Source organism: Malaclemys terrapin, chromosome 3, assembly GCF_027887155.1.
Source record: "Malaclemys terrapin pileata isolate rMalTer1 chromosome 3, rMalTer1.hap1, whole genome shotgun sequence".
In the NCBI taxonomy this organism is placed as follows: domain Eukaryota; kingdom Metazoa; phylum Chordata; order Testudines; family Emydidae; genus Malaclemys; species Malaclemys terrapin.
The window spans coordinates 168,147,165-168,168,743 of record NC_071507.1 but is presented as its reverse complement, the minus strand read 5'-3'; the positions used below and the strand labels follow the sequence as shown (position 1 = coordinate 168,168,743).

Below are 21,579 nucleotides of genomic sequence, written 5' to 3'. Positions count from 1 at the left end.
GAGGGATGGTGTGGAGGAAGGAAAAAAGACTATATGACCCCAATGCTCTAATGGTTCAAAACAGAAATCTTTGGACAGTATAGCTAAACATTTGTAAAAGTAAAGCTGCTCTCAGAAATGCCTTACTAAAGTAGTATTTTTCAAGTTAGTACTTGTAACATTATACTGAAGAGATGTAATCTATATAAATATAAGCCATGTTTTAAGCACTTTCTGACATGCATTTATATCCCCATGGCCTAAGATAGAATCACAGAGGGGAAGTAGACTTTGTATTAACTTAAAGTATATGTAAACATCAATACACAACAGGACAAGAAGTTGTTCCACGGTGACAGCTGTTTTCTTTTAACGGCATACAATATGTATCTACCAAATGATACATGAAATTAACAGAGGAAAAGGTATTGAAAGACTTGAAGAAAAGGGGTAGAATTTTAAAAAACTTTTTGACTGTTGTGCCATGTCTAGGTGCATGATCTCTCTTCACTGTACCATTCCTCCTAGCTTCACTGGGTGTTTCCTTTTCTATTTATAATTTAATTTTGTGCCAAAAATTTAGTAAACTCTTTATAAACAGGTACCCGGAGAAGCTCCCTGCCCTGAAGAGCTTACAGTATAAACAGGCAGTTTGTCTGGATGGAGGAGCAATAAAAAAGCAAGTGATTGTGCAGTGATGTGTATTCTGCCTCTTGTGAATTCTATATAATCCCATTAGAGAGGGTGCTCCTCAAGTACCACAGTGAGCCTCTAGGCTGGGGATTTACTCCTGGATTACACCAGCAATGGCCATAGAGGCTCAGGACTCTGTTTCCCAGATTGCCTAGGGTCCAGAATGCAGGGCTGGCTCTGGCTTTTTTGCCGCCCCAGGCAAAAAAGCCTCCCGCCGCCCCCCGCCCTCCGGTGGGGAGCGCAGCAGGGGAGGGTGCCGAGCCCGGCTGCGGCCCTGCTGTCCCCAACCGGCCGGAGCGCCGGGAGGAGGGCGGCGAGCCCGGCTGGGGCCCTGCTCTCCCCAACCGGCTGGAGCGCCGGGAGGAGGGCGGCGAGCCCGGCTGGGGCCCTGCTCTCCCCAACCGGCCGGAGCGCCGGGAGGAGGGCGGCGAGCCCGGCTGGGGCCCTGCTCTCCCCGACCGGCTGGAGCACCGGGAGGAGGGCGGTGAGCCCGGCTGGGGCCCCGCTCTCCCCGACTGGCCGGAGCGCCGGGAGGAGGGTGCCGAGCCCGGCTGCGGCCCCGCTCTCCCGGACTGGCCGGAGTGCCGGGGGAGGGCGGCGAGCCCGCTGCGGCTCCGCTCTTCCTGGGTGAGTGCCACCCTCCTCCAGGTGCCGCCCCAAGCACATGCTTGGTAGGCTGGTGCCTGGAGCTGGCCCTACCAGAATGGAGATAGAACCAGCTAGCAACACTCCCAGAACCAACCATAAGCCAGAACTCCGAGGCAAAGGGTTTGGTTTTATTCTTGGTTTTGGCTGTGTTTGGAGCAGAGCAAGAAACATCACAGCCAGGGAAGATCCTTCTATCCTCCACATTCTTACCCAAAGGAGACTGAGTCATTTTGGGATTTCTGGGACATTGGACAGTTTCATCTCAGCAGAGACCAGAAACCCAGGAGGCTGAGGAGAGAGTCACAATCAGGGTACCAAGAACTAGCCTAAGTGCACATTTGAATCCAGACCAGAGAGCCAGAAGGACAATTTTACCATCCACCCATCTTCAGCACTGCACCACCTGTCAAAGATTGAGCCTAAGTTTATGTATTAGTATTAGTTTTAGGCACAGTTTATGCATTAGTGTTTTTTATTTTATTTTCCTGATCCCTTTTTCCACTGTTTGCTATCCTGAGTTTGCCATACCCATTAAAGGCCCACTTACTGTTTTATTACTCTGGGAATTGTGGTAGCTATTTTGTTTTGCTGTGTTCTGACTGACACTCCTCTGTATGAGATTGGTCTTGAATATTTTCCGAAAGGGCAGGCCCTCTGTGTTCTCTGCACTAGGAAGGGTTTCCTTGGATGGAGGGACCAGGCACCTTTAGGGGTGAAGCCAGGACCCATACTCCTGAGGAGAAAAGGGAGAAGGCTGCAGCCACGCCTCAGGGCTGAGTTACACATTCATTTATATTTTCATTTTCTATTTTAACATTTTCTAATTCCCAGGTTCTTTAGTGGCTTCTATTCTCACTTCTGTATCGTGCTGTGTGGCATCCATAGGAGATGTCCCTGTTGACCTTATCAGCTGCAGCACACTAACAACTCCCTCCTTGATATCCTGTTTTGTTTTTTTCTCTGTGTCTGGATAGGCATGGTGGTTGGAAATCCTGGGACAGATCCTTAGCTGTGCTGAGCTTATGCTAATCTGGGTGGAGAGAGCTCTAAGCCCCCTTTCTGTGCTCCACAGATCCTGTGTCCATTGGTGTTCAAAATCGCCTCCAGCATAATTTGTTGCAGTCGAGGGCTGCAGTTACATCAGCTGGAGTGGTGCCACAGGGACTGCTTTACTGGCCATGGACTGGCGAGTGCTCTGGTTCTGCTTTCCCCTTCCCTTGAAATGCCCCCTATGCTAAGGAAGTGAGTGGGTGGAATAAAGCCAGGGACTCTGGCCAAGGATTCCCTCCTGTTGAAAATCCTCAGCAGTTGGTCTTAAAATCCCTTTAAGGGTACATGGGCCAATGATCTGGCCCTCTGTCTTCTAGCTTAGGTGTCTCCCTTCCTAATGTACTGGCTCTTGCAAATTCCATTCCAAGGCACCCATCTCTCCCCACTCATTGTATAGGGAGCTGAGGCACCTAACTCAGGCTTTGTGAGTCACAGTGCCTCGTTAGGTGCCTAGCTGGATTTATGATGTAATTGTCATCCCCCATAAGTGCTCAGATATCAAGAGGGCCTGGCTAGGCTCAACACTTTCCCTCTCTACTCCTAGAGTATTTGCATCACTTGGGGAAAATTGCCTGTGCATCAGATCAGGTACAAGTGTAACCAGACAGGCCACTCGAGGGGGGTGAGGATAGGGGAACAGCTGTTCCAAGCATTCAGAGTTTTACATTCTACATAGCTGTGATGTGATCAAGGCCTCGAGACATTTATTATGTTGGAAGGAAGCCTTTTTTGGTTTTGAAGCTTGCTTACTCTGCCTGTCTTATTATTTAACAGGTATTCTGCTGTAATATCCTGAAGTGTGGTACCTAATTGATACTGCTGTCTTAAGACAATAGAAATACAACATATGAGAATCATCCGAAGAAGTGAGGTTTTTACTCACGAAAGCTTATGCCCAAATAAATCTGTTAGTCTTTAAGGTGCCACCAGACTCCTTGTTGTTTTTGTAGATACAGACTAACATGGCTACCCCCTGATACTATACTACCCCTGTTTTTTTGGCACAAAAGTACTTTTAATAGCTACACTCTAATATAATAACATCAAGCTGTCTGTGTGCATCTGTAGCCCATGAATTCTGCAGTTTAGAATTAAGATAGCTGAGAGGCATTGTTCAAGTCATATTTGCCTGTAGATTGTCCTGCATAAAGTTTGGCTTAAAATGTTGCATTTTTAATTTGAGAAAGGATTTAAGTCAGCATCTAGAACACTACCTTCAATTCCGGTCTAAGTGTCAGGAAAATACAGACAGATTTGGACGAATATTCAAACAGGCACTACATAAATATTAGGAGGCTGGAGAGGTGACTTATGAGGAAAGAGTAAAAGAATGAAATATGGATAACATGGCTAAGCCACAGATGGGGGCAAAATTCTATAGTCCATATTTGGGTAAAACTCCCACTGAAATCATTGGTTCTTTGCTTGAAAGGAGACTAAAGACTACAAAGTGGTTGATGGTGGCTGAACATAACCATTTGGGATAGACCCAGAGAGGGAGAATAATTAACAGTTAAATAACAAGGAAAGAAGAATTAGCAAAAGCTTCCTGACACGGATAGCTATAGTAGAACATTGTGGAATAATTGCAAAATGGCAGCCCATTACCTGGGAGCTAGAAAACTAGCCAATTTTTGCCTTGATTTACACCCTGTGTCACTTCAAGGAGTTGACTGAGGTGTGAATTCATGGCCGAATTTGCCTCTATGATTCAAATCTATTTGTGGTGTTGTAACTGTGTTGGTCCCTGGATATTAGAGATGCTTTTGAATCATAGAGGCAAGATAGGTCAGGTACATTAGAAACTCAATTACAAACACCAAAGTTACAAAGTGACCGGTCAACTATACACCTCATTTGGACCTGGAAGTACACTTTCCGGCAGCAGAGACAAAAAGAGCAAATTCTGTGCAGTGCAGAGTTGTGTTAAATGTAAACTACTAAAAAAAGAAAGTTTAAAAAAAGATTTGACAAGGTAAGGAAACTGTTTCTGTGCTTGTTTCATTTGAATTAAGATGGTTAAAAGCAGCATTTTTCTTCTGCATAGTTTCAAAGCTGTATTAAGTCAACGTTCAGTTGTGAACTTTTGAAAGATCAACCATAATGTTTTGTTCAGAGTTACAAATACTTCAGAGTTACAAACACCATTCCTGAGGTGTTTGTAACTCTGAGGTTCTACTGTAATATCTTTTACTGGAGACAAGTTGGTCCAATAAAAGATATTACCTCATCCACATTGTGTCTGTGATTGAAAGGCATTTTAACTAATGGCCTGAAACCAGTAGTATAGTTGTTACCTGTGGAGTCATGTGGGGAATCCATGCAGATGGACATGGATGTGATGATATGGATGGAGATTTCAATTTCTGCATGAAGTGGCTGCATGTGAATTGGAAGAGGACCTGGCCTATGAAGGGAGGTCAGTGAAAAGAAGCTGCAGGATAGGAGGGAGGAGAAGAATCAGAAGTTTGACTCAAGGCCAAAGGCGCTGTGTGGGCCAGGTCAGTGTGAGACTACTGTATCTCCTTGATATGGTAGCATGGAAGTAGAAATGTTACACAGTTAAAATGGGGTAGCTTGTGTTCCTATCTCATTCTTGGTCTGAACTCAGCTGGCCAGTGGCAATAAGCTACTCTAAAGAACTGCAGCAGTAGCAAAGAGTAGGAGTTAAGTGTTCCACCTGTTGCCATTCCTAAACTGGTCTAAGAAGTCTGTTCTGGGCTGAAGATCTTGTTCAGATATTAAGAAATCCTGATGAGTTAAACTTTTGCTTCAATCTTATTCCTTCAGACATTTATGGATAGAAATCATTCAGTCCCTTAACCAAAAGTGACTGCAGAATTACATCATACCCAGTTGTCCTGGGGAGAGCAACCAACTGCTAGCTGCATACTAATAGTTCATTATTCTAGAGCACATTTGTGTATGTCTGTAAGCTCATCCAGTGCTGAAAGTGTGTGAAGTAATTTATTGGAATATCCACATAAATGACATGCACTGATGTACATGCTAAACAAAACCTGAATGTAGAGCCCTGCACAGAACTGTTTTTTTTAAATTTTGCTCCCGTCCTGCCTGCCCCGCAATACCCACTCTGACTCCCACCCGCTCCTGCACTGTTTCTTGCATTTTTATCTTCCTCCCGCCTGCTAAAACCTTAGATCTTGCAAATCCTGTAAGAGAGAGAGATTCTGCCATGCTACTAAAAAAATCCCAAAACAAAAACAAAAAAGAAAAAACCCACAATTTTTTCAGACACAATTTTTACCATTAAAAGAATAAAACAAATCTTGCTTAAACCATGTAAAAATACTTTAACTCCTGTTATAATAGACATCAAATCTCTTTCTATCTCTCACTTAAATTTAAGTACTAAAACCTTCATTTAAAAAAAAAAAGATTTAGTGTTTTCCCACAAATTATTGCGGTCTGTCTTTTTTGCCCACCCTGCCTAAAACAAAGTACATTTTACCCTCTCCTGCTATTATGGAAGTGAGTCTTGTGGGACCTGTGGACTCCCACTCCCGCTGCAGGGCTCTACCTGAATGGACTTGAATAATGGGAATATGCATAAACCTGCATAATGTCTTACAGTATCAGATTAGTCAAAATTCTGACCTTGATTGTCAGACACTTCAGGTTGTGAAGTTATTTGAGTCAAACTACATCTTATTTGAGTCAAGCTTTACAACTCTCTTGTTAGGATATAGATATTCAGGCCTGTCTGTAAGGGCCTATACTTTAAGAATTTAGGTGTATTCTTATCACTTAGCTAGTTATAGAGGTATAAAAGAAAGACTCAAAATCACTCTTTGTATGTGTAAGGGACAGTCTGAGGCTCTGTTCTTAGGCTAAGTAAGGCCTTTGGCTTAGCAGTAGAGGCTAGGGTTACCATATTTTAAGCCTCCAAAAGGAGGACACTCCACCGGGCCCCGGCCCCGCCCCCTGCCCCACCCACGCCCCGCCCCAACTCCGCCCCTTCCCCAAAGTCCCCGCCCCAACTCTGCCCCCTCCCCTGCTTCCTGCGAACATTTGATTTGCGGGAAGTCTGAAGCAGGTAAGGGGGGCTGTGGGGGGAGGAGGCGCGGCCCAGGCTGGCCCCCCGGGCGTTTCCAGCCTGGGCCGGCCCCGGGCCCGGCCCCCGGCCGAGCACCCCTGGCCCGCCCAGCACTGCCGGTCCCTGGCCCGGCCCCCGGACCCCCAGCCGAGCACCCCCTGGCCCTGCCGGCCCCCGGGCCCCCGGCCGAACACCCCTGGCCCGCTCAGCACCCCCCAGCCCTGCCGGCCCCCCGGCCCACTCAGCACCCCCCAGCCCAGCCCCCCAGCCGAGCACCCCCCCGGCTTCGCCGGCGCTCGGCCCCGCTGGCCCCCGGCCCCGCCGGCGCTCGGCCCCGCTGGCCCCCGGCGCCCCCAGTCCCTGGCACCACCGGTGCTCGGCCCTGCCGGCCCCCCTGGTCCCCGGCACCGCCGGCGCTTGGCCCCGCCGGTGCTCGGTGCCCCCGGCGCTCGGCCCCGTTGGCCCCCGGCACTCGGCGCCCCCGGTTCCCGGCCCCGCCGGCGCTCGGCCCCGCCGGCCCCCGGCGCTCTCGGTCCCCTGCACCGCCGGTGCTCGGTGCCCCTGGTCCCCGGCACCGCCGGCGCTCGGCCCGCCAGCCCCCGGCGCTCGGCCCAGCACCGCCGCCCGCATGTCCCGATTTTCCCGGACATGTCCGGCTTTTTGGGATTTCCCCCCGGACGGGGATTTGGAGCCCATAAAGCCGGACATGTCCAGGAAAATCCGGACGTATGGTAACCCTAGTAGAGGCAGCCATAAGCTGAGAAGTGAACGGTCACATCCTCACATTCCAAACTAGTCACATGGAAATAAGGTGCTATTGGGCGGTTAGGAATATCAGGACTAGGGTTACCATAAGTCCTCTTTTTCCCGGACATGTCCGGCTTTTTGGCAGTCAAACCCCCGTCCGGGGGGAATTGCCAAAAAGCTGAACATATCTGGGAAAATGGCGGCTCTGCTCCTCCCCAACTCTTCGGCTCTGTTTAAGAGCCGGGCTGCCCGAGCACTACCGGCTTCGGGCAGCCCCCGTGCCTCCGGACCCTGCGCCGCCTGAGCCCGGGAGGGGAAGTGCCCAGCTGGGGGCGCAGGGTCTGGAGGCATAGGGGCTGCCCAAAGCCTGAGCGCTACCGGCTTCATGGTTTGCCGGGCAGCCTCCAGACCCTGCGCCCCCCGCTGGTCGCTTCTCCTCCCGGGCTCCAGCTGCGCTGGGGAAGCGCCGGCCGGGGGCGCAGGGTCTGGGGGCTGCCCGGCAAACCCTGAAGCCGGTAGCGCTGGGGCAGCCCTTTCCCAGTGGCTGGGAGTGGGAGGGAGGAGGGGGCGGAGTTAGGGCGGGGAAGGGGCGGAGTTGGGGCTGGGCTAGGGGTGGGGAAATGGGCGGGGCCAGGGCCCGTGGAGGGTCCTCTTTTTTTATTTATTAGATATGGTAACCCTAATCAGGACAGAATTGTATTCCTATCACCTCCAGAGAAAGGAAAGAGCCTAGAACATGTAAAAGGAAATTTAGTTTGATAGTTTTCTGTCTGGTAAGAACTCACTTATCAATAGACACAGCTGGGAAACCCTTATGTCTGTATAAATGTAGTTGTGAAATCCTCACCTCTGTATTGTTTTGTATGTTTATTTGCATGGTCTCTGTCTGGTTCTGTAATTATTTCTGTCTGTTGTATAATTAATTTTGTTGGGTGTAAACCAATTAAGGTGGTGGAATATAATTGGTTAAATAACCATGTTACAGTATGTTAGGATTGGTTAGTTAAATTTCAGTAAAACGATTGGTTAAGGTATAGCTAAGCAGAACTCAAGTTTTACTATATAGTCTGCAGTCAATCAGGAAGAAAGGGGGGGAATGGGAACAGGGAATGGGGGTGGGAAAATTGGAATAATATTTTGCTAACGCGGGAATGGGAACAGGGAATGGGAACAGGGATGGCTCTGTGGTGTCAGAGCTGGGAAGGGGGACACTGAGGAAGGAAACTGGAATCATGCTTGCTGAAAGTTCACCCCAATAAACATTGAATTGTTTGTGCCTTTGGACTTTGGGTATTGTTGCTCTCTGTTAATGCGAGAAGGACCAGGGAAGTGAGAGGGTGAAGGAATAAGCCCTCTAACATCCCGCCTCACCCCTCTTCAAAACTTATGTCACTCAGGGGTGTGATATTCCATCCCCTGAGCGACCTAAATTACGCTGGCATAAGCGCTAGTGTGCACAGCTTCTCCTGCTGACATAGCTACAGCTGCTCATTTGGGGTGGATTAATTATGCTGATGGGAGAGCTCTCTCCCATTGGCATAGAGCGGCTACACAAGAGGTCTTACAGCGGCGCAGCTGCATCAGTACAGCTGTGCCGCTGTAAGCTCTCTAGTGTAGACATAGCCTAAGTGGTCTGTGTAGAACCTGCTTGTGTGCACTAAAGGTTGCCTACTGTGCTTTAACATAGTGCTGTTTGAAACTGTACTACATTAAAGTGCACTAGGAAACGTTCCAAGCAGATTATGAATTACAGTATATACTACTGTAATAAGTAATGTATATACATTACTCATTATAATATATACAAAGAGAAAGTACCAATCCCACTCTCTGCGTTCAAGTTTTGGATATCTACCTAAAACTCAAATTGCTAAAAATATATCCAGAAAAATGAAATTAATCAACCCCTCAAAACAGAAGCCCTAGGTATGTCAGTGGCAGTTTTTCCACTAATTTCAGTGGGTTTTGGATTAGGTCCTTAGAAAGCAAAATGACAATTGAGAGTTTAACATACATTTATCTAAAAACAATTGGCCTATGCTTGTGTATACTGGTGAGTATGTATTACAGGCCTTCCTCTGTGCCCAATTCACAGAAAATATGGGCATCAGACATAACGAATACACTAGTTATACTTTGCATTTAATTGGTGATCTGGAGGCACTTTACACACACATTAATGAGTTAGGTAATATATTTGTGAACATTCACTGTGGTCTAAATTGAAATTGACCTTGATAAAATTCTCTAGCCCCTTCATTTGTCATGAACATTTGTATGAGCATGATTCAATTCACAGAAAGAAAAAGCATTTTATATATTCAATACACTTTTGTATTTGCACTGGTAGTGTCCACATTGCCATCCTGAAACACTCTTGTAGAGTGAGGAGGTGAAAAGGAAAGAGGCTAGTTTTCGATGAGGAGGAGAATAGCTGTAAACAAAATAAAAATGAGCAGCAGCAGCAGCAGCAAGGAGGTGGTGGAGCGTGTGTGAGAACTTCCGAAGAGACGGTGGTGACGTGGGAGAAAGTTCCACTCTCTGTTCATTTCTTCCTTTTTCCTTATGTGGTGATGAGGAGTGTTTCCCACCGGGATTCCTACCCAGTGCTAATCTGCTTAGATATTTGTTGTGCACTGCTGTCACCTAACTCACATGGGGGTGGTTGCTGCTTGCTCTAGATAACCTTTATAAACAGGAACAGTGCCTGACGAAACTGCAGGGAACTGAATGTCTCAGAGGGAGGGTGACAGACACAGCAGGAGGTAATCAGGCCTAAGAAACTTTAGGATACTTAACCTTTCCCTCTCCTCTTTCAAATAAAACAGAGCATTCTCTCTGGCTATCCGCCTGGACCCTGGATTTAATAATAATGATGAATTGCAGATTGAAGGAGAGGAGAAGAAAAGAGCCTGATTTATTGATTATGTAATGGACTTTGTAGTCACTCTTCCCTGTCACATTCACACCAAAAACAAGGAGTCTGGTGGCACCTTAAAGACTAACAGATTTATTTGTGCATAAGCTTTCGTGAGTAAAAACCTCACTTCTTCGGATGCATCCGAAGAAGTGAGGTTTTTACTCACGAAAGCTTATGCACAAATAAATCTGTTAGTCTTTAAGGTGCCACCAGACTCCTTGTTGTTTTTGTAGATACAGACTAACACGGCTACCCCCTGATACTTGACATTCACACCAGTAATTCTAAGCAGCTGTGAAGGAAATCCAAGTGGATTTTCCATGATTTTTCAATGCACAACACCCACTATCATAAAATGGACCCAAAAAACCTTATCCAACGATCACATGAATAATTAGTATTACTGCACAGTTTGAAATGTCTTTTCAAATAGTTCATCCCCCAAATCATAGAAAACTGTCACTATGCTAGGAACATTTGAAAAAATCAAGAGTTAAAAGACAGAATTTTAAAATCCATTTACAAACTGGGAGGATGTGTCACTTCCTTAGGAACAGGAGAGAGGTAAACCAAGGGATATATATAAAGACCTAAAAATCCAGCTGAAGGTGCACCTAGCAGTGTTCAGATGCCCAATGATCACCTTGGGATAATTGGTGCAAACACTGTGGGGTGACAGGGACACTTTCTCCTTCCTTGCCAAATTTTTATTATCTTGTTGATATCCCCTACTAAGCCCCTGCGGGGCTAATATGTTCTCTCTCATGGTTTCTTCCCTGTCATATATCATAGAATCATAGACTTTAAGGTCAGAAGGGACCATTATGATCATCTGGTCTGACCTCCTGCACAACGCAGGCCACAGAATCTCACCCACCCACTCCTGTATCAGACCTATGTCTGAGCCATTGAAGTCCTCAAATCATGGTTTAAAGACTTCGTGCCCCACGCTGCAAAGGAAGGCGAAAAACCCCCAAGGCTTCTGCCAATCTGCCCTGGAGGAAAATTCCTTCCCGACCCCAAATATGGCGATCAGCTAAACCCTGAGTATGTGGGCAAGACTCCTCACCATCCAGATTTTCATGTGTGGTTGCACCATTGCTTAAGGTTACCACTGCTTAACCATCCCAGAACTAAAAGCCATTCTACCTAGTAGAAGGTCTTCATAGAGATCAGTCGGGCAAAGGTAATTACAAAGGTCCAGATTTTGCAAGGTACTTAAGCATATTCCCAACTTTAAGCACCGGAATAATCCTATTGTTACCTTGTTGAATGTATGCCAGGGGTCGGCAACCTTTCAGAAGTGGTGTGCCGAGTCTTCATTTATTCACTCTAATTTAAGGTTTTGCGTGCCAGTAATACATTTTAACATTTTTAGAAGGTCTCTTTCTATAAGTCTATAATATATAACTAAACTATTGTTGTATGTAAAGTAAATAAGGTTTTTAAAGTGTTTAAGAAGCTTCATTTAAAATTAAATTAAAATGCAGAGCTCCCCGGACCGGTGGCCAGGACCCAGGCAGTGTGAGTGCCACTGAAAATCAGCTCACGTGCCGCCTTCGGCATGCATGCCATAAGTTGCCTACCCCGATGTAGGCCAAAGAAAGTGCATTCTAGGGAAGAAGAGGAATTTCTACATTTCTGAGGGCCAGAGATCTGGGTGGAAGCAACCTTGAGTTTTCAGAGGAAGCCTGGCATGTTTGAGACAGTAATATCCTTTTTGGTATCACATTTGATGATAGCAGTCTGGACTCCTTTTGGATAGTAGGCACTCCCTGTACTTAAAGTTAATCACTACCATATTACAAATGCTGTTTCCTTGCCATCCCCTTCTGTATCTGCCAATATCCCTATCATGCCACATGCCGCATCCCTCCCTATATTATTTTTCTGCCCCACATCCTGTTCCTAGTGTTGTGTTGATGTACAGCCAGAAGCACAGAAAAGAAGTGAGGTCATAACAGAGGATAGTACTTTTGTAGCAATAACCAGGAGGTGACAGCCAGCAGTATTCTTAAGGCACCTAAGGTTAACATTTAGGTACCACTGATATTCACGAAACCACCACTCAGCTGCCACCTAATCCTGTAGGTGCCAAAATTTCTGCTGGTGGGCATGTGCAAAGCTGTCTGAGTTCTGACACCAACTGCTTGGTGCCTTAGCTCATGCCTAAGGCCCAGTGGGATTCTTAAACCATGTCCTCCTCTATTTATCTCGCCTGCAGAGCCAAATCTAGTAGGCATGCTCACAGCACACCCAACCTTCACAGAAGACAGCTGGGAACAAGTAGGTCAGGAATTTGGGGGACTGGCTAGGTATGCATGTTCCCCAGGATACCCAAAAGCCTAGCAGAGAAGACACTCCCCTGAGATGTGGAAGATCTAGATTTGAATTCTCTCCGTTGGAGCTGGGACTTGAATTCATGGTTCCCACATCCCCAGTGAGTGCCCTAACCCCACCAGGCTAGTGGGTGTTATGGGGTAGAGCTCTCTCAATCTCTCCTGTTGAACCTGTTCCACTTTGTAAAATTAGCTATTCATTGGGGCAGGGACTTGTGCCCTGACCACTAGGCTATAGAGTCTCTTTGCTTTTTCACAGGACAGAACAGGGCTGACCTGACCTAGCTGCCTAACTCCAGGAGATGGCTCTCAGCCAAGAATCCCCAGCAGAGACAGGTGCTTCCCTCAGCCCATCGAGTCAGGTGCTTCAAGCCCTTTGTGGATCTGGGCCTTAAGTCCCACCCCTTTCCTCTGCATTTTACCCCTGGCTGCTTTAGGTGAGTCCTTGCTCAGCTTGCTGGTTTCTGTGAATCCCTTTCTCAGATGCTTAACTCTACCCACACAAGACATGGGGAGCCTACACACTGAACTCGGACTGTGAATTCCACTGGGCAGCAGGCATGAGCTAAGGCACCAAGCAGCATTTAGGAATTGGACCTCTGGGCATTGGATGCCTAGGTCAGCTGTGTGAATCTAGCCCTAACTCTTTCAATGCCTTCTAGCTTATGTACCTTGCTTGTCTGCTGCCTTACATTGGACCTGATTGAATACCCACTGAGGAAAGGGGAGTCTTTCAACAGGAGTTGGATCAGGCCTGCCTAGCTGCATGTTGTGTCCTTTGGACAATGGTGCTTTGTTGCAGCCCAGAAGCCACAGCCCTGTGGGCATGTTTGCACACAACTGACATCTCCTACTACACCCTGAATAAAGGGTCTGCAGTTGAAGAGATCCTGAGTGTAATCCAAGACAGACAGGGCAGGCTGTACATTCCTATGATCAGTTTTTTAAAGATAGTAAATATACGACAAGGCACTAAAAGCAGAGGGTGTAATCAGAACTTAACAGTACCCCTGAAAACCAACCCTCCCCACCCAAAAATACAACAGGAGACAAGAGGGAGCCATGGGTGAGCTGTTGCTCTTATATATTACATGTTAATTACTCTAACAGCTGTCTCTGTGCCAACAACCTACATTCATTGCATATGCACTCATACCACCTCATCTGCCTATAGAGATGTAACTGATTTGGTTGAGCTGCCCCTGCTGGACAGTTGCCAAACTGCTGAAAGAGGTTCCTAATGCTGAATCCCACATATTTGCTGGTACTGGGCAGAATATAGACACTGTCCCTGGGACCACACTCCGGGTGCAGACCTCATGTTTGACACCCCTCTTGGCAGTGGGGACCCTGCAGTCCAATTGCCTAGGACATGAAACTACTGCCATCTTCCCAACCCTCTCCAGCAGCTCTTGCATGTTTCCCAGAATCCCAACAAAGTTGGGAGGGTTCTGGTTTATATAGTTTACCTCTTCAGGGGTATGCAATAGTGAAAACAAACAGACAAACTTTGCAAAACATCATTACTGTTTACTTAGGTAGCACAAGAAATACACGGATCTATACAAAACAATAAACTCACCTATAGGCATTTCCCTGCTTCAGGTTCCTCCCCACTCCAGATAGTTCTTGAGTATAGAATAGGATCCTTCTCTTGCAGTTGGTTCGTGGTTTCTCTTCAGAATCACAATACCTCTCTAGGTCAGCTACTTACTCTGCCCTTGGTCAGTCCCACAGTTAAACCAGACCCTTCTGCTACAAAAATCCTCCCCATAGTGTCCTGTCTCAGTGAATCTCTTGAGTTTATGTCTCACCAACAATACCTGGTTCCTTATTCTGCTGCTGGGAATTTTCTTCTTTCTATTTCACTAGTCCCCTGCAGAGAAACTTGGTTGAACCGGTTTCCCTAGCCTTTCCACCTGAAAAAATTACCCTTTAAAGGTCTAATGACCCACCACTGTATCTAGTCTGGGAGAAACAAGCAACAGCCCTGTCAGCAAACGGTGGATTCCACATCCACATCAAAGCATTCCATGATACAGCAATTTCATACTAACAACTTGATAATATCAAGTAGAATTCATAAATTGTACATAGACAAATCCCTCAGATTGTCACAATAGCTCTAACTCTACCCTGTTTCCCCGAAAATAAGACAGTGTCTTATATTAATTTTTGCTCCCAAAGATGCGCTAGGTCTTATTTTCAGGGGATGTCTTATTTTTCAGAAATGAAAAATGCCTTATTATCGGTGGATGCCTTATTATCGGGGAGATCTTATTATCGGGGGGATGCCTTATATTACAACGAGAGGCAAAACTGTAAGTAGGCCTTATTTTCGGAGGATGTCTTATTTTCGGGGAAACAGGGTATCTAATTTACTTTGTAATTCATGGCCAGCTACTGTAAAATAATTCTAATCTATAGTTTACACCTTTCATTCATGGTTGTGATGTCAGAGTAGGGAATTGTGATCTCATTATTTTTAAAATACCAAATAATACAAACTGTCAACTTTAAAATTCAAGTTGCCGGTCAACTATTAGTTTCTATAATGCGCTTTTATACCTATCCCAGCTTTTCAGTTTTTAATTTTTGTTCTTTGGGCTGAATCATAGAAAGAGAGGGAAGAGGAAAATTGCTTCAAATTTAGCTTAAAAAAGATGTAATTTTAATGGTGCTCTTGTTTGGGGAAAAATACATGGAAACTGGTGGTGAAATTGCCAGCCATCCATTCTCATCCTAGAGAAGACTATCCCAGCAAAATGAAACTGTTGGCCTTGTAAGGGTTTAATTAGCATTTATCTTCAGCCATTACAGCTGGTCTGGAATCTTTTGACAAAATATTTTTCATTGGAAAGTGTCAATTAATTGAAAATGAAACTTCTTGTGGGAAAGACTAGGTTTTGCCAAACCGCTTTTTAAAAAAAAAACTTTTGAAAAGCTTTGACATTTTCAAAATGAAAAAAAAAATCAAATTTTCTGGTCAAAAAGATTTTGTTTTGAAGTATAAGCTAACTATAATAAAAAAAGGTCAAAATTGAAACCAAATGTTTCAAAATTATTGAAATAAAGCATTTGGATTGACCCAAATTCTTTTTTTTCTGGTTGTCTGGTCTTGAAAAGTTAGAGATTTCTTCTTATTATCCCAATTTGGGATGGGAAAATATTTCAAAATCTTGAAAATTTTCCAGGATTAGAAAACTATTTTCTGCCCATCCCTAGTAGTCACACAAACATTGATTGCTAAGAAAGCTAACTTAGGAAGAACAAAGCCTCTATAAGCCCTGCCCATCTTGTACTCCCATGCAAGGGCCAGGCAAAATAACAGTGCTAGCTATTGGTGGAGTCTAGAGATTGCTCAGTCATAGTTAAGATTAAGATTCTGTCAAGGATATTTTTAGTAAAAGTCAGGAATAGGTCGCAAGGACCGACAGGTCACGGGCAATAAACAAAGATTTCCAGAAGCGCACAACTTGTCTCTGACTTTTACTAAAAATACCCTGGGGAGCGGGACTAACAATCAGAGCACTGCTGGGGGCTGACCTCCAGCAGTTGTTCCAGTCCCGACGCTGCTCCTGCGGTAGTGGCTGACGCAACCCTAGCCGCTGCTCCAGCCTTGGGGTCGCTGCTCTGGCAGCCCAGGTCTGACAGTTGCTCCAGCTCTGTCCCAGAAGAAGTTCCAGAGAGTCCCAGAATCTGTGACTTCTGTGACAGAATCGTACCCTTATTCATAGGCTCTGTATGGATGCATACCACCATAAAGATGACAAGGAAATGTGGGGAGGTGGAGTTATAAACCAGCACCCCTACCAAACTGACCCAGGGAGCTGGCTGGCAACAAAGGGAACAAGTTGCACCATCCTTGGGGAAGGATTAGGCTCATGATGTGCATTTGGTGGCAGGGCTCCCTTTGGGACAGCACATGTCTGGACCAACCCTACACAGGTAAATACTTAAAGGTACAATCTAGCATATCCTCATTTCTCTAATTGGTAATTAAAAGATGAAATAGCTGCATATAGCCCTATCCATACTAAAAATAAAGGAACTTAGCATTAACACAGTTGGAAAAGCAGGGTACCGAATTGTGCTTAAGCCTGGTGCACACGGCAAACATGATCTGGACTAACACAAGTCACTGCCACGCCAAGCAATGGGTCAGAAGCTCTAATCCAAAGTGTGAGTATGGGTGTGCTCATCCAGTTTTGCCAACATGTCTCAGAACCAGTAAAGTAGTCCAGTGACATGGGCAGGGCTTTCAAGTGATTATGAAACCTGTCATCACAGAAGTAGTGGGCTAGCAAGATGCAAAGAAGAAGGGAGAATGCCAGGAGGGAAGAAGCCTATACCAAAAGGGTGGCAGCACTCAAAGTGGGACAGAGTCGCTAGAAGCGTGGGATAGATCCTTTGCCAGCACGCTACAGGAAATTTGGGGGAGTATTGTGAACTTAAGGAAATGTTGTGCATTTAATTAGATGAATTTAATAAAAGGATTTAATAGGCCTTTTACATGCACACACACACACAATTTGATTTACAAGACGCATCATTCATGTAGTTTGTTATGCCAGGCACCAGAAACTCTTGATGTATTTATATTGTCATTCACCCACTTGTGTCTTGAGTCCACTCCTTCACATGTGAATTGGGGTGCTATCTTGTTGTCTTCATATAAATCTGGTAACAATCCTTCACATAATAAATGTATGGTCCCAATCCTATGAGGGCACCCAATTTCCATTATAATCAATGGGAAATAGGGGCACTCAGAACCCCCTAAGATAATGCCCTTTGTGTATATATTTTTTCTGCCTGTGTATACACCTACATATCATATACATGCATGTTCCTTATATGTTACATACTGTGCATACAGTAGGCAGAAACACCTCTTTTTTTAACCAGCAAGTTAACTGATTGATGATTAAGATTTTAGAGGTAAGTGAGTAGGAGCTGGGCTCTTTCTTTCTTCCCATGTTAACAAGGCTTTTCTAATATAGTTGACATGGCTTAACATATGGCAATGATGTTTTTTATAATCCAAGCAGCCCTTAAGGAGGCATTGGGGAGGCTCAGTTTACAGCTCAAGGCACCAGGAGGATTTTATGTCTCCACTAATAAGACTTTAAAGTATATGGCTCCTTACTGGTCTTTGAAGTTATTATTGTTCGTTAAGTTTCACCTACACACAAAAAATGAGATTTTTAAATAGTTTTCTTATCCTTGACTTGGACCACTTTCACACAGAACGTGACAGTGGGGGGCAATCCTGACCTTTAGGTCAACATTTGCTCTTTTTAGGAGAGAGATCTGTTCCCAGCTCAAAAAATAATATTACAGAAAAAAATAACATGGCAGATTTTTTTCCCTTTAAATTACACTTTCATGCCTATTAGACTGACCTCACTCTTGGGAGAACCAATCAGTTGATTCTATATATAGCAACACATCTGCCCATAAATGGGCGCGAAGGGGTAGTAGCCTCTCTTTAGAGACAGAAATTATTTTTGTTTTCCTCAGCCAGAGCCTGCTAAGCTGAGTGAGGCTGTTCGTCCTCTCAGCTGTGCAATTTTTATTTCTCCCTAGGTAAGTATGTTTCCATTTTTTTAAAAAATTCAGAATCAACAGGAATGATGATAGAAAAATGTTATATACTTTTCTGTACAAAATATATGACACGTATTGGGGAAAATAAGAAAAAGGCATAATATACATTTACGAATAAAAGAAAAATGACAACAGGAGGGGAAAATATTGCATGGTTTTATTCTGTTCATTAATTTTATTTTAATGAATATTATTATATTTTAATCACTATCTTTCTACATAAATACAAACTCAAGGCAGGTGGGTTTATATGCTTTCCTTATTCCAAATACAGAGTTCCTCTTTCTTCTGTATTTACTTAAAAAAAGAAGAAAAAAATCATTAAATCTAGAATATAAACATAATGTAACTGGGACCAAAAGTCCTATTCTATTTTTGTCAGTGATAGTTTCAAGTACCTTTCTTTAAAAGATAGATTTCTGATTGTTATTGCTTTGAGTTCCATGACATGTTTTGAGCCTCCTGAAAATTCCAGCTAAATACCTCTGATAGAGCTTTTGGAATTGCACTCATGCTCTTGAAATTATGCCTGCTAGAAAGAGATAGTGGAATTGGATGATTACACATAAGAGCCAATGAAAGTGTTGTAATGAAGGATAATAGATGTGGGAATGCTTGGCAGCGACTCACTTTCACTATCTCACTGTTTCACATTTGTTGTCCTTCAGTTAAAAGGACAGGGTGCATTTACAATGTGACTGGGAATCTCCATACTTTACAGAGAGTCTGTTGCAAACTACTTTTGTATGTGAAAATTAGGATGAGTACATTTCAGGCCGTGCGGATTATATTTAGTGGGCCAAATGCAGTTCTTGTGTCAGCAGCTTTAGTGACTTTGGACTCTTTCTAAAAGTCAGAACGAAATGTTTATAAAATCTTGCTTTGAACATTTAAAATCTTCTGGAGAAAAGTTAATCAGTGTATGTACTCTGTCTGGGCCAGATTATGCCTGGACCTTACATAGGGGCACTGTGGGAAGAGTTAAAAAAGGAGCCTTCACCCCTATATAGCCCAGAGAAGGGCCAGGCAGAATTATAGTTCTTACACTCATGGAAATGCAAGAACTGTTCCCTCCCTACTCCCCTGAAGGTTCATGGTGCCCCTAAGAGGGTGAGGAGGGGTGTCCAGGAGGCAAGACCATGGCTCCGTCTCCTACCTCTGTGCTGGCAAGCAGAGCTGGATGGCTGCACAGGGGAGCATATGCACCAACGAAGGGGTGAAGCAGTGTGCAAAGCCTCCCCGGACACTAGGAAGGTCCAGGAAGATCTTGCCTGTCTGAGCCAAACTGCCTCCATATTGCTCCTTATTGGGGACTATGTGCAATTTGCATAATCTAGTCCTAAAGATTATGTCAGTTTGAGAACTATAATTGTATTTGGCTCTTGAATACACTCGTATTTACACAGAAACATCAGCATTTAAGCAGTTTCACAAATAAAAAAGGGAAAGTAACACGAGATCCCATAAATTCAATTCCATCCTGATTAATTATCTCCTGACTGCGATATTTAAGAGCCACAGATGACTCTTGATCTTTACACAAGACTTCCATTGGCATCCATGTGAGTCCTACATATTAAGCTATGAGAGAATGTGTCTTTATTTCTAAGAGATCAATGTAGCCGTATGGAAATTACTTGATGTGTTCTGTCTGAGGTCTTAGGGTATTTCTGGAATACGGACATTTGAATTAAGTGACGAGTGGAAGTTTCTTTTCTTCCATCTTTTACGATATTGAATAGGCAACTGGGAATTAAAGATATTCTAGTGCTCTAACAGTTACACATAATGGGGTGCAAAGTGGAAAAATAGGGGACCCAAAACAGAGCATATTCTACTCTTCACTAAGTGATAAAATAAAATAGTGTAACTATTAGGCGGGTGTAATCACAGCAGCCATTGGACAGCAGCTAGTGTATGGAAAAATATGAGTAGAGGCACGTGCTGCAAAATATGTGGAAGCCATGAGATTCCTATAGAAAAGTAAGAATAAGGATATGTGCCGAAGCAAAGGAGCAGGCTTTCACCTAGCATACCCAGGTAGGGCTCAGTCAGAGCAGGCAAGAGCTCGTCAATCATTCTTTTGCAGCCAGACAAGGGCAGAGACGAGCAGAGAAAGTACATACTGTGTGGTGCAGACTTGGCAATGGGGAAGAGAAGCAAATCTGCAAGCAGCAGGGAAGTTAAGATAGATGAAATGGATTGTAGAGGTGGTGGATTCTACCTTTCCTCCTTGGCCATGGGAACGCAAGTTGTCTATGGGGAGCACAATCAGATTCTCCATCTCACAGCAGTTGATACTCCTACTGACCAGTTTATTGCGGGAGTGCCAGTGCCCAGGGGCTGTGTTTATGAACTTATTAGAGTTACTACTGGTCCTTTAAATCTTAAATTAAATTATTTATCTGACTAGCTAGGTTTACATCTAACCCCACCTCCTTTGCCACGAATGCACTCACTTTTTGAAGGTATCTGCCTGTCCCACAGTTCTTGATAAGCTGCTTTTGTACTCCAAAAGTTATTATTGTGTTATGATTCTGTGTATAGCCTGACCCCTGAACTCTGCCTTCAATCTACTTGTGGCTGACTACCATATAGCATAGATAACACAAGTAAATATTCACATGCAACCCTCTCCAACTGACTTGAATAATCTAATTACTCTGCTAAATAGAAGTATGAATTAAACTGTTTTATATTTTATTTCTAGTCTCTAATCTTCTGGGAATGGACCATGTCTTTGTGTTTGTGTAGTGACTAGCACAATGGAGTCTTGAACTTGATTGGGGTTCATGGGAGCTACTGTAACAGAAATATATATATATTGATACAGGAGGGCCAGGGAGCAGTGGGAGAATGGTAGAGGGGAAATATATAAGCCCTTGGCTAATTAAGGTGTGGTTCCCTGTAGGCTAGGGAGGATGGCTACAGGTTAAGTGGAGCACCTGCAGTCAATTAAGGCCCTTTCAGGAACCTAATAAAACCCCCTGCTTCAGGCAATCAGGGAGAAGGAGGACTGGAGTTATGACTGTGTCATGAAATTTGAAGACCAGAGAACTGAAGTAAGGGAGACCCTGCCCTGGCAGGGGAGGGAGACTCCCTCCTTCTGTGTCTAAAGATTGAAGGTACCCTACCCAAGGGGTAAGAACCTGCTGGGGCTGGGGCTCAGAGTGAGGAGCAAACCCAGACCCCTTCCCTCCTCTACCACCTTCTAAGGCCACTAGGGGGGTCCTTGGTGCCCCAAGAGCAGGGGTAATAGGTGGCATCTTAGCCCCCCTGCCAAGAAAAGCCCAGGACCCACCACACTAACATCAGCCATCTTGTCACAATATATATAATTAACAATAACCTTTTGCCCTGTTATACCAATGGGAGTTCCATATGAAGAAAGAGGGCAGAATGTAGCCCAGATACTACCCTAGAACTCTAAATCTTCATGTAGAATTCCTTGTGAAGTTAATGGGAATTGTGTAGTGGAGTTAAAGGGCAGTGTTTGGCCATATTGTATGTTGGCTCTATGGGAGGAACTCTCCTTA

The 21,579-nt window shown here is 44.7% G+C and overlaps 1 protein-coding gene across 8 annotated transcripts in view; it reads left to right on the top strand.

Annotated features, from left to right (window-relative positions):
- The first annotated feature begins 4,254 nt into the window (after positions 1-4,254).
- The window catches only part of MYOM2 (myomesin 2), a 159,337-nt gene continuing 142,012 nt past the window's right edge, over positions 4,255-21,579 (top strand). For 4 of the 8 annotated variants that reach the window (XM_054021634.1, XM_054021633.1, XM_054021637.1 and 1 more), the window contains exon 1: positions 16,307-16,381. In XM_054021634.1, coding sequence (XP_053877609.1) covers positions 16,318-16,381 — 64 coding nt within the window. In that variant the 5' untranslated portion in view covers positions 16,307-16,317. Of the gene's footprint in view, positions 4,346-16,306; positions 16,382-17,934; positions 18,023-21,579 lie in introns of those variants that run through there. The other 4 variants (XM_054021636.1, XM_054021631.1, XM_054021632.1 and 1 more) reach the window with 4 other exon arrangements.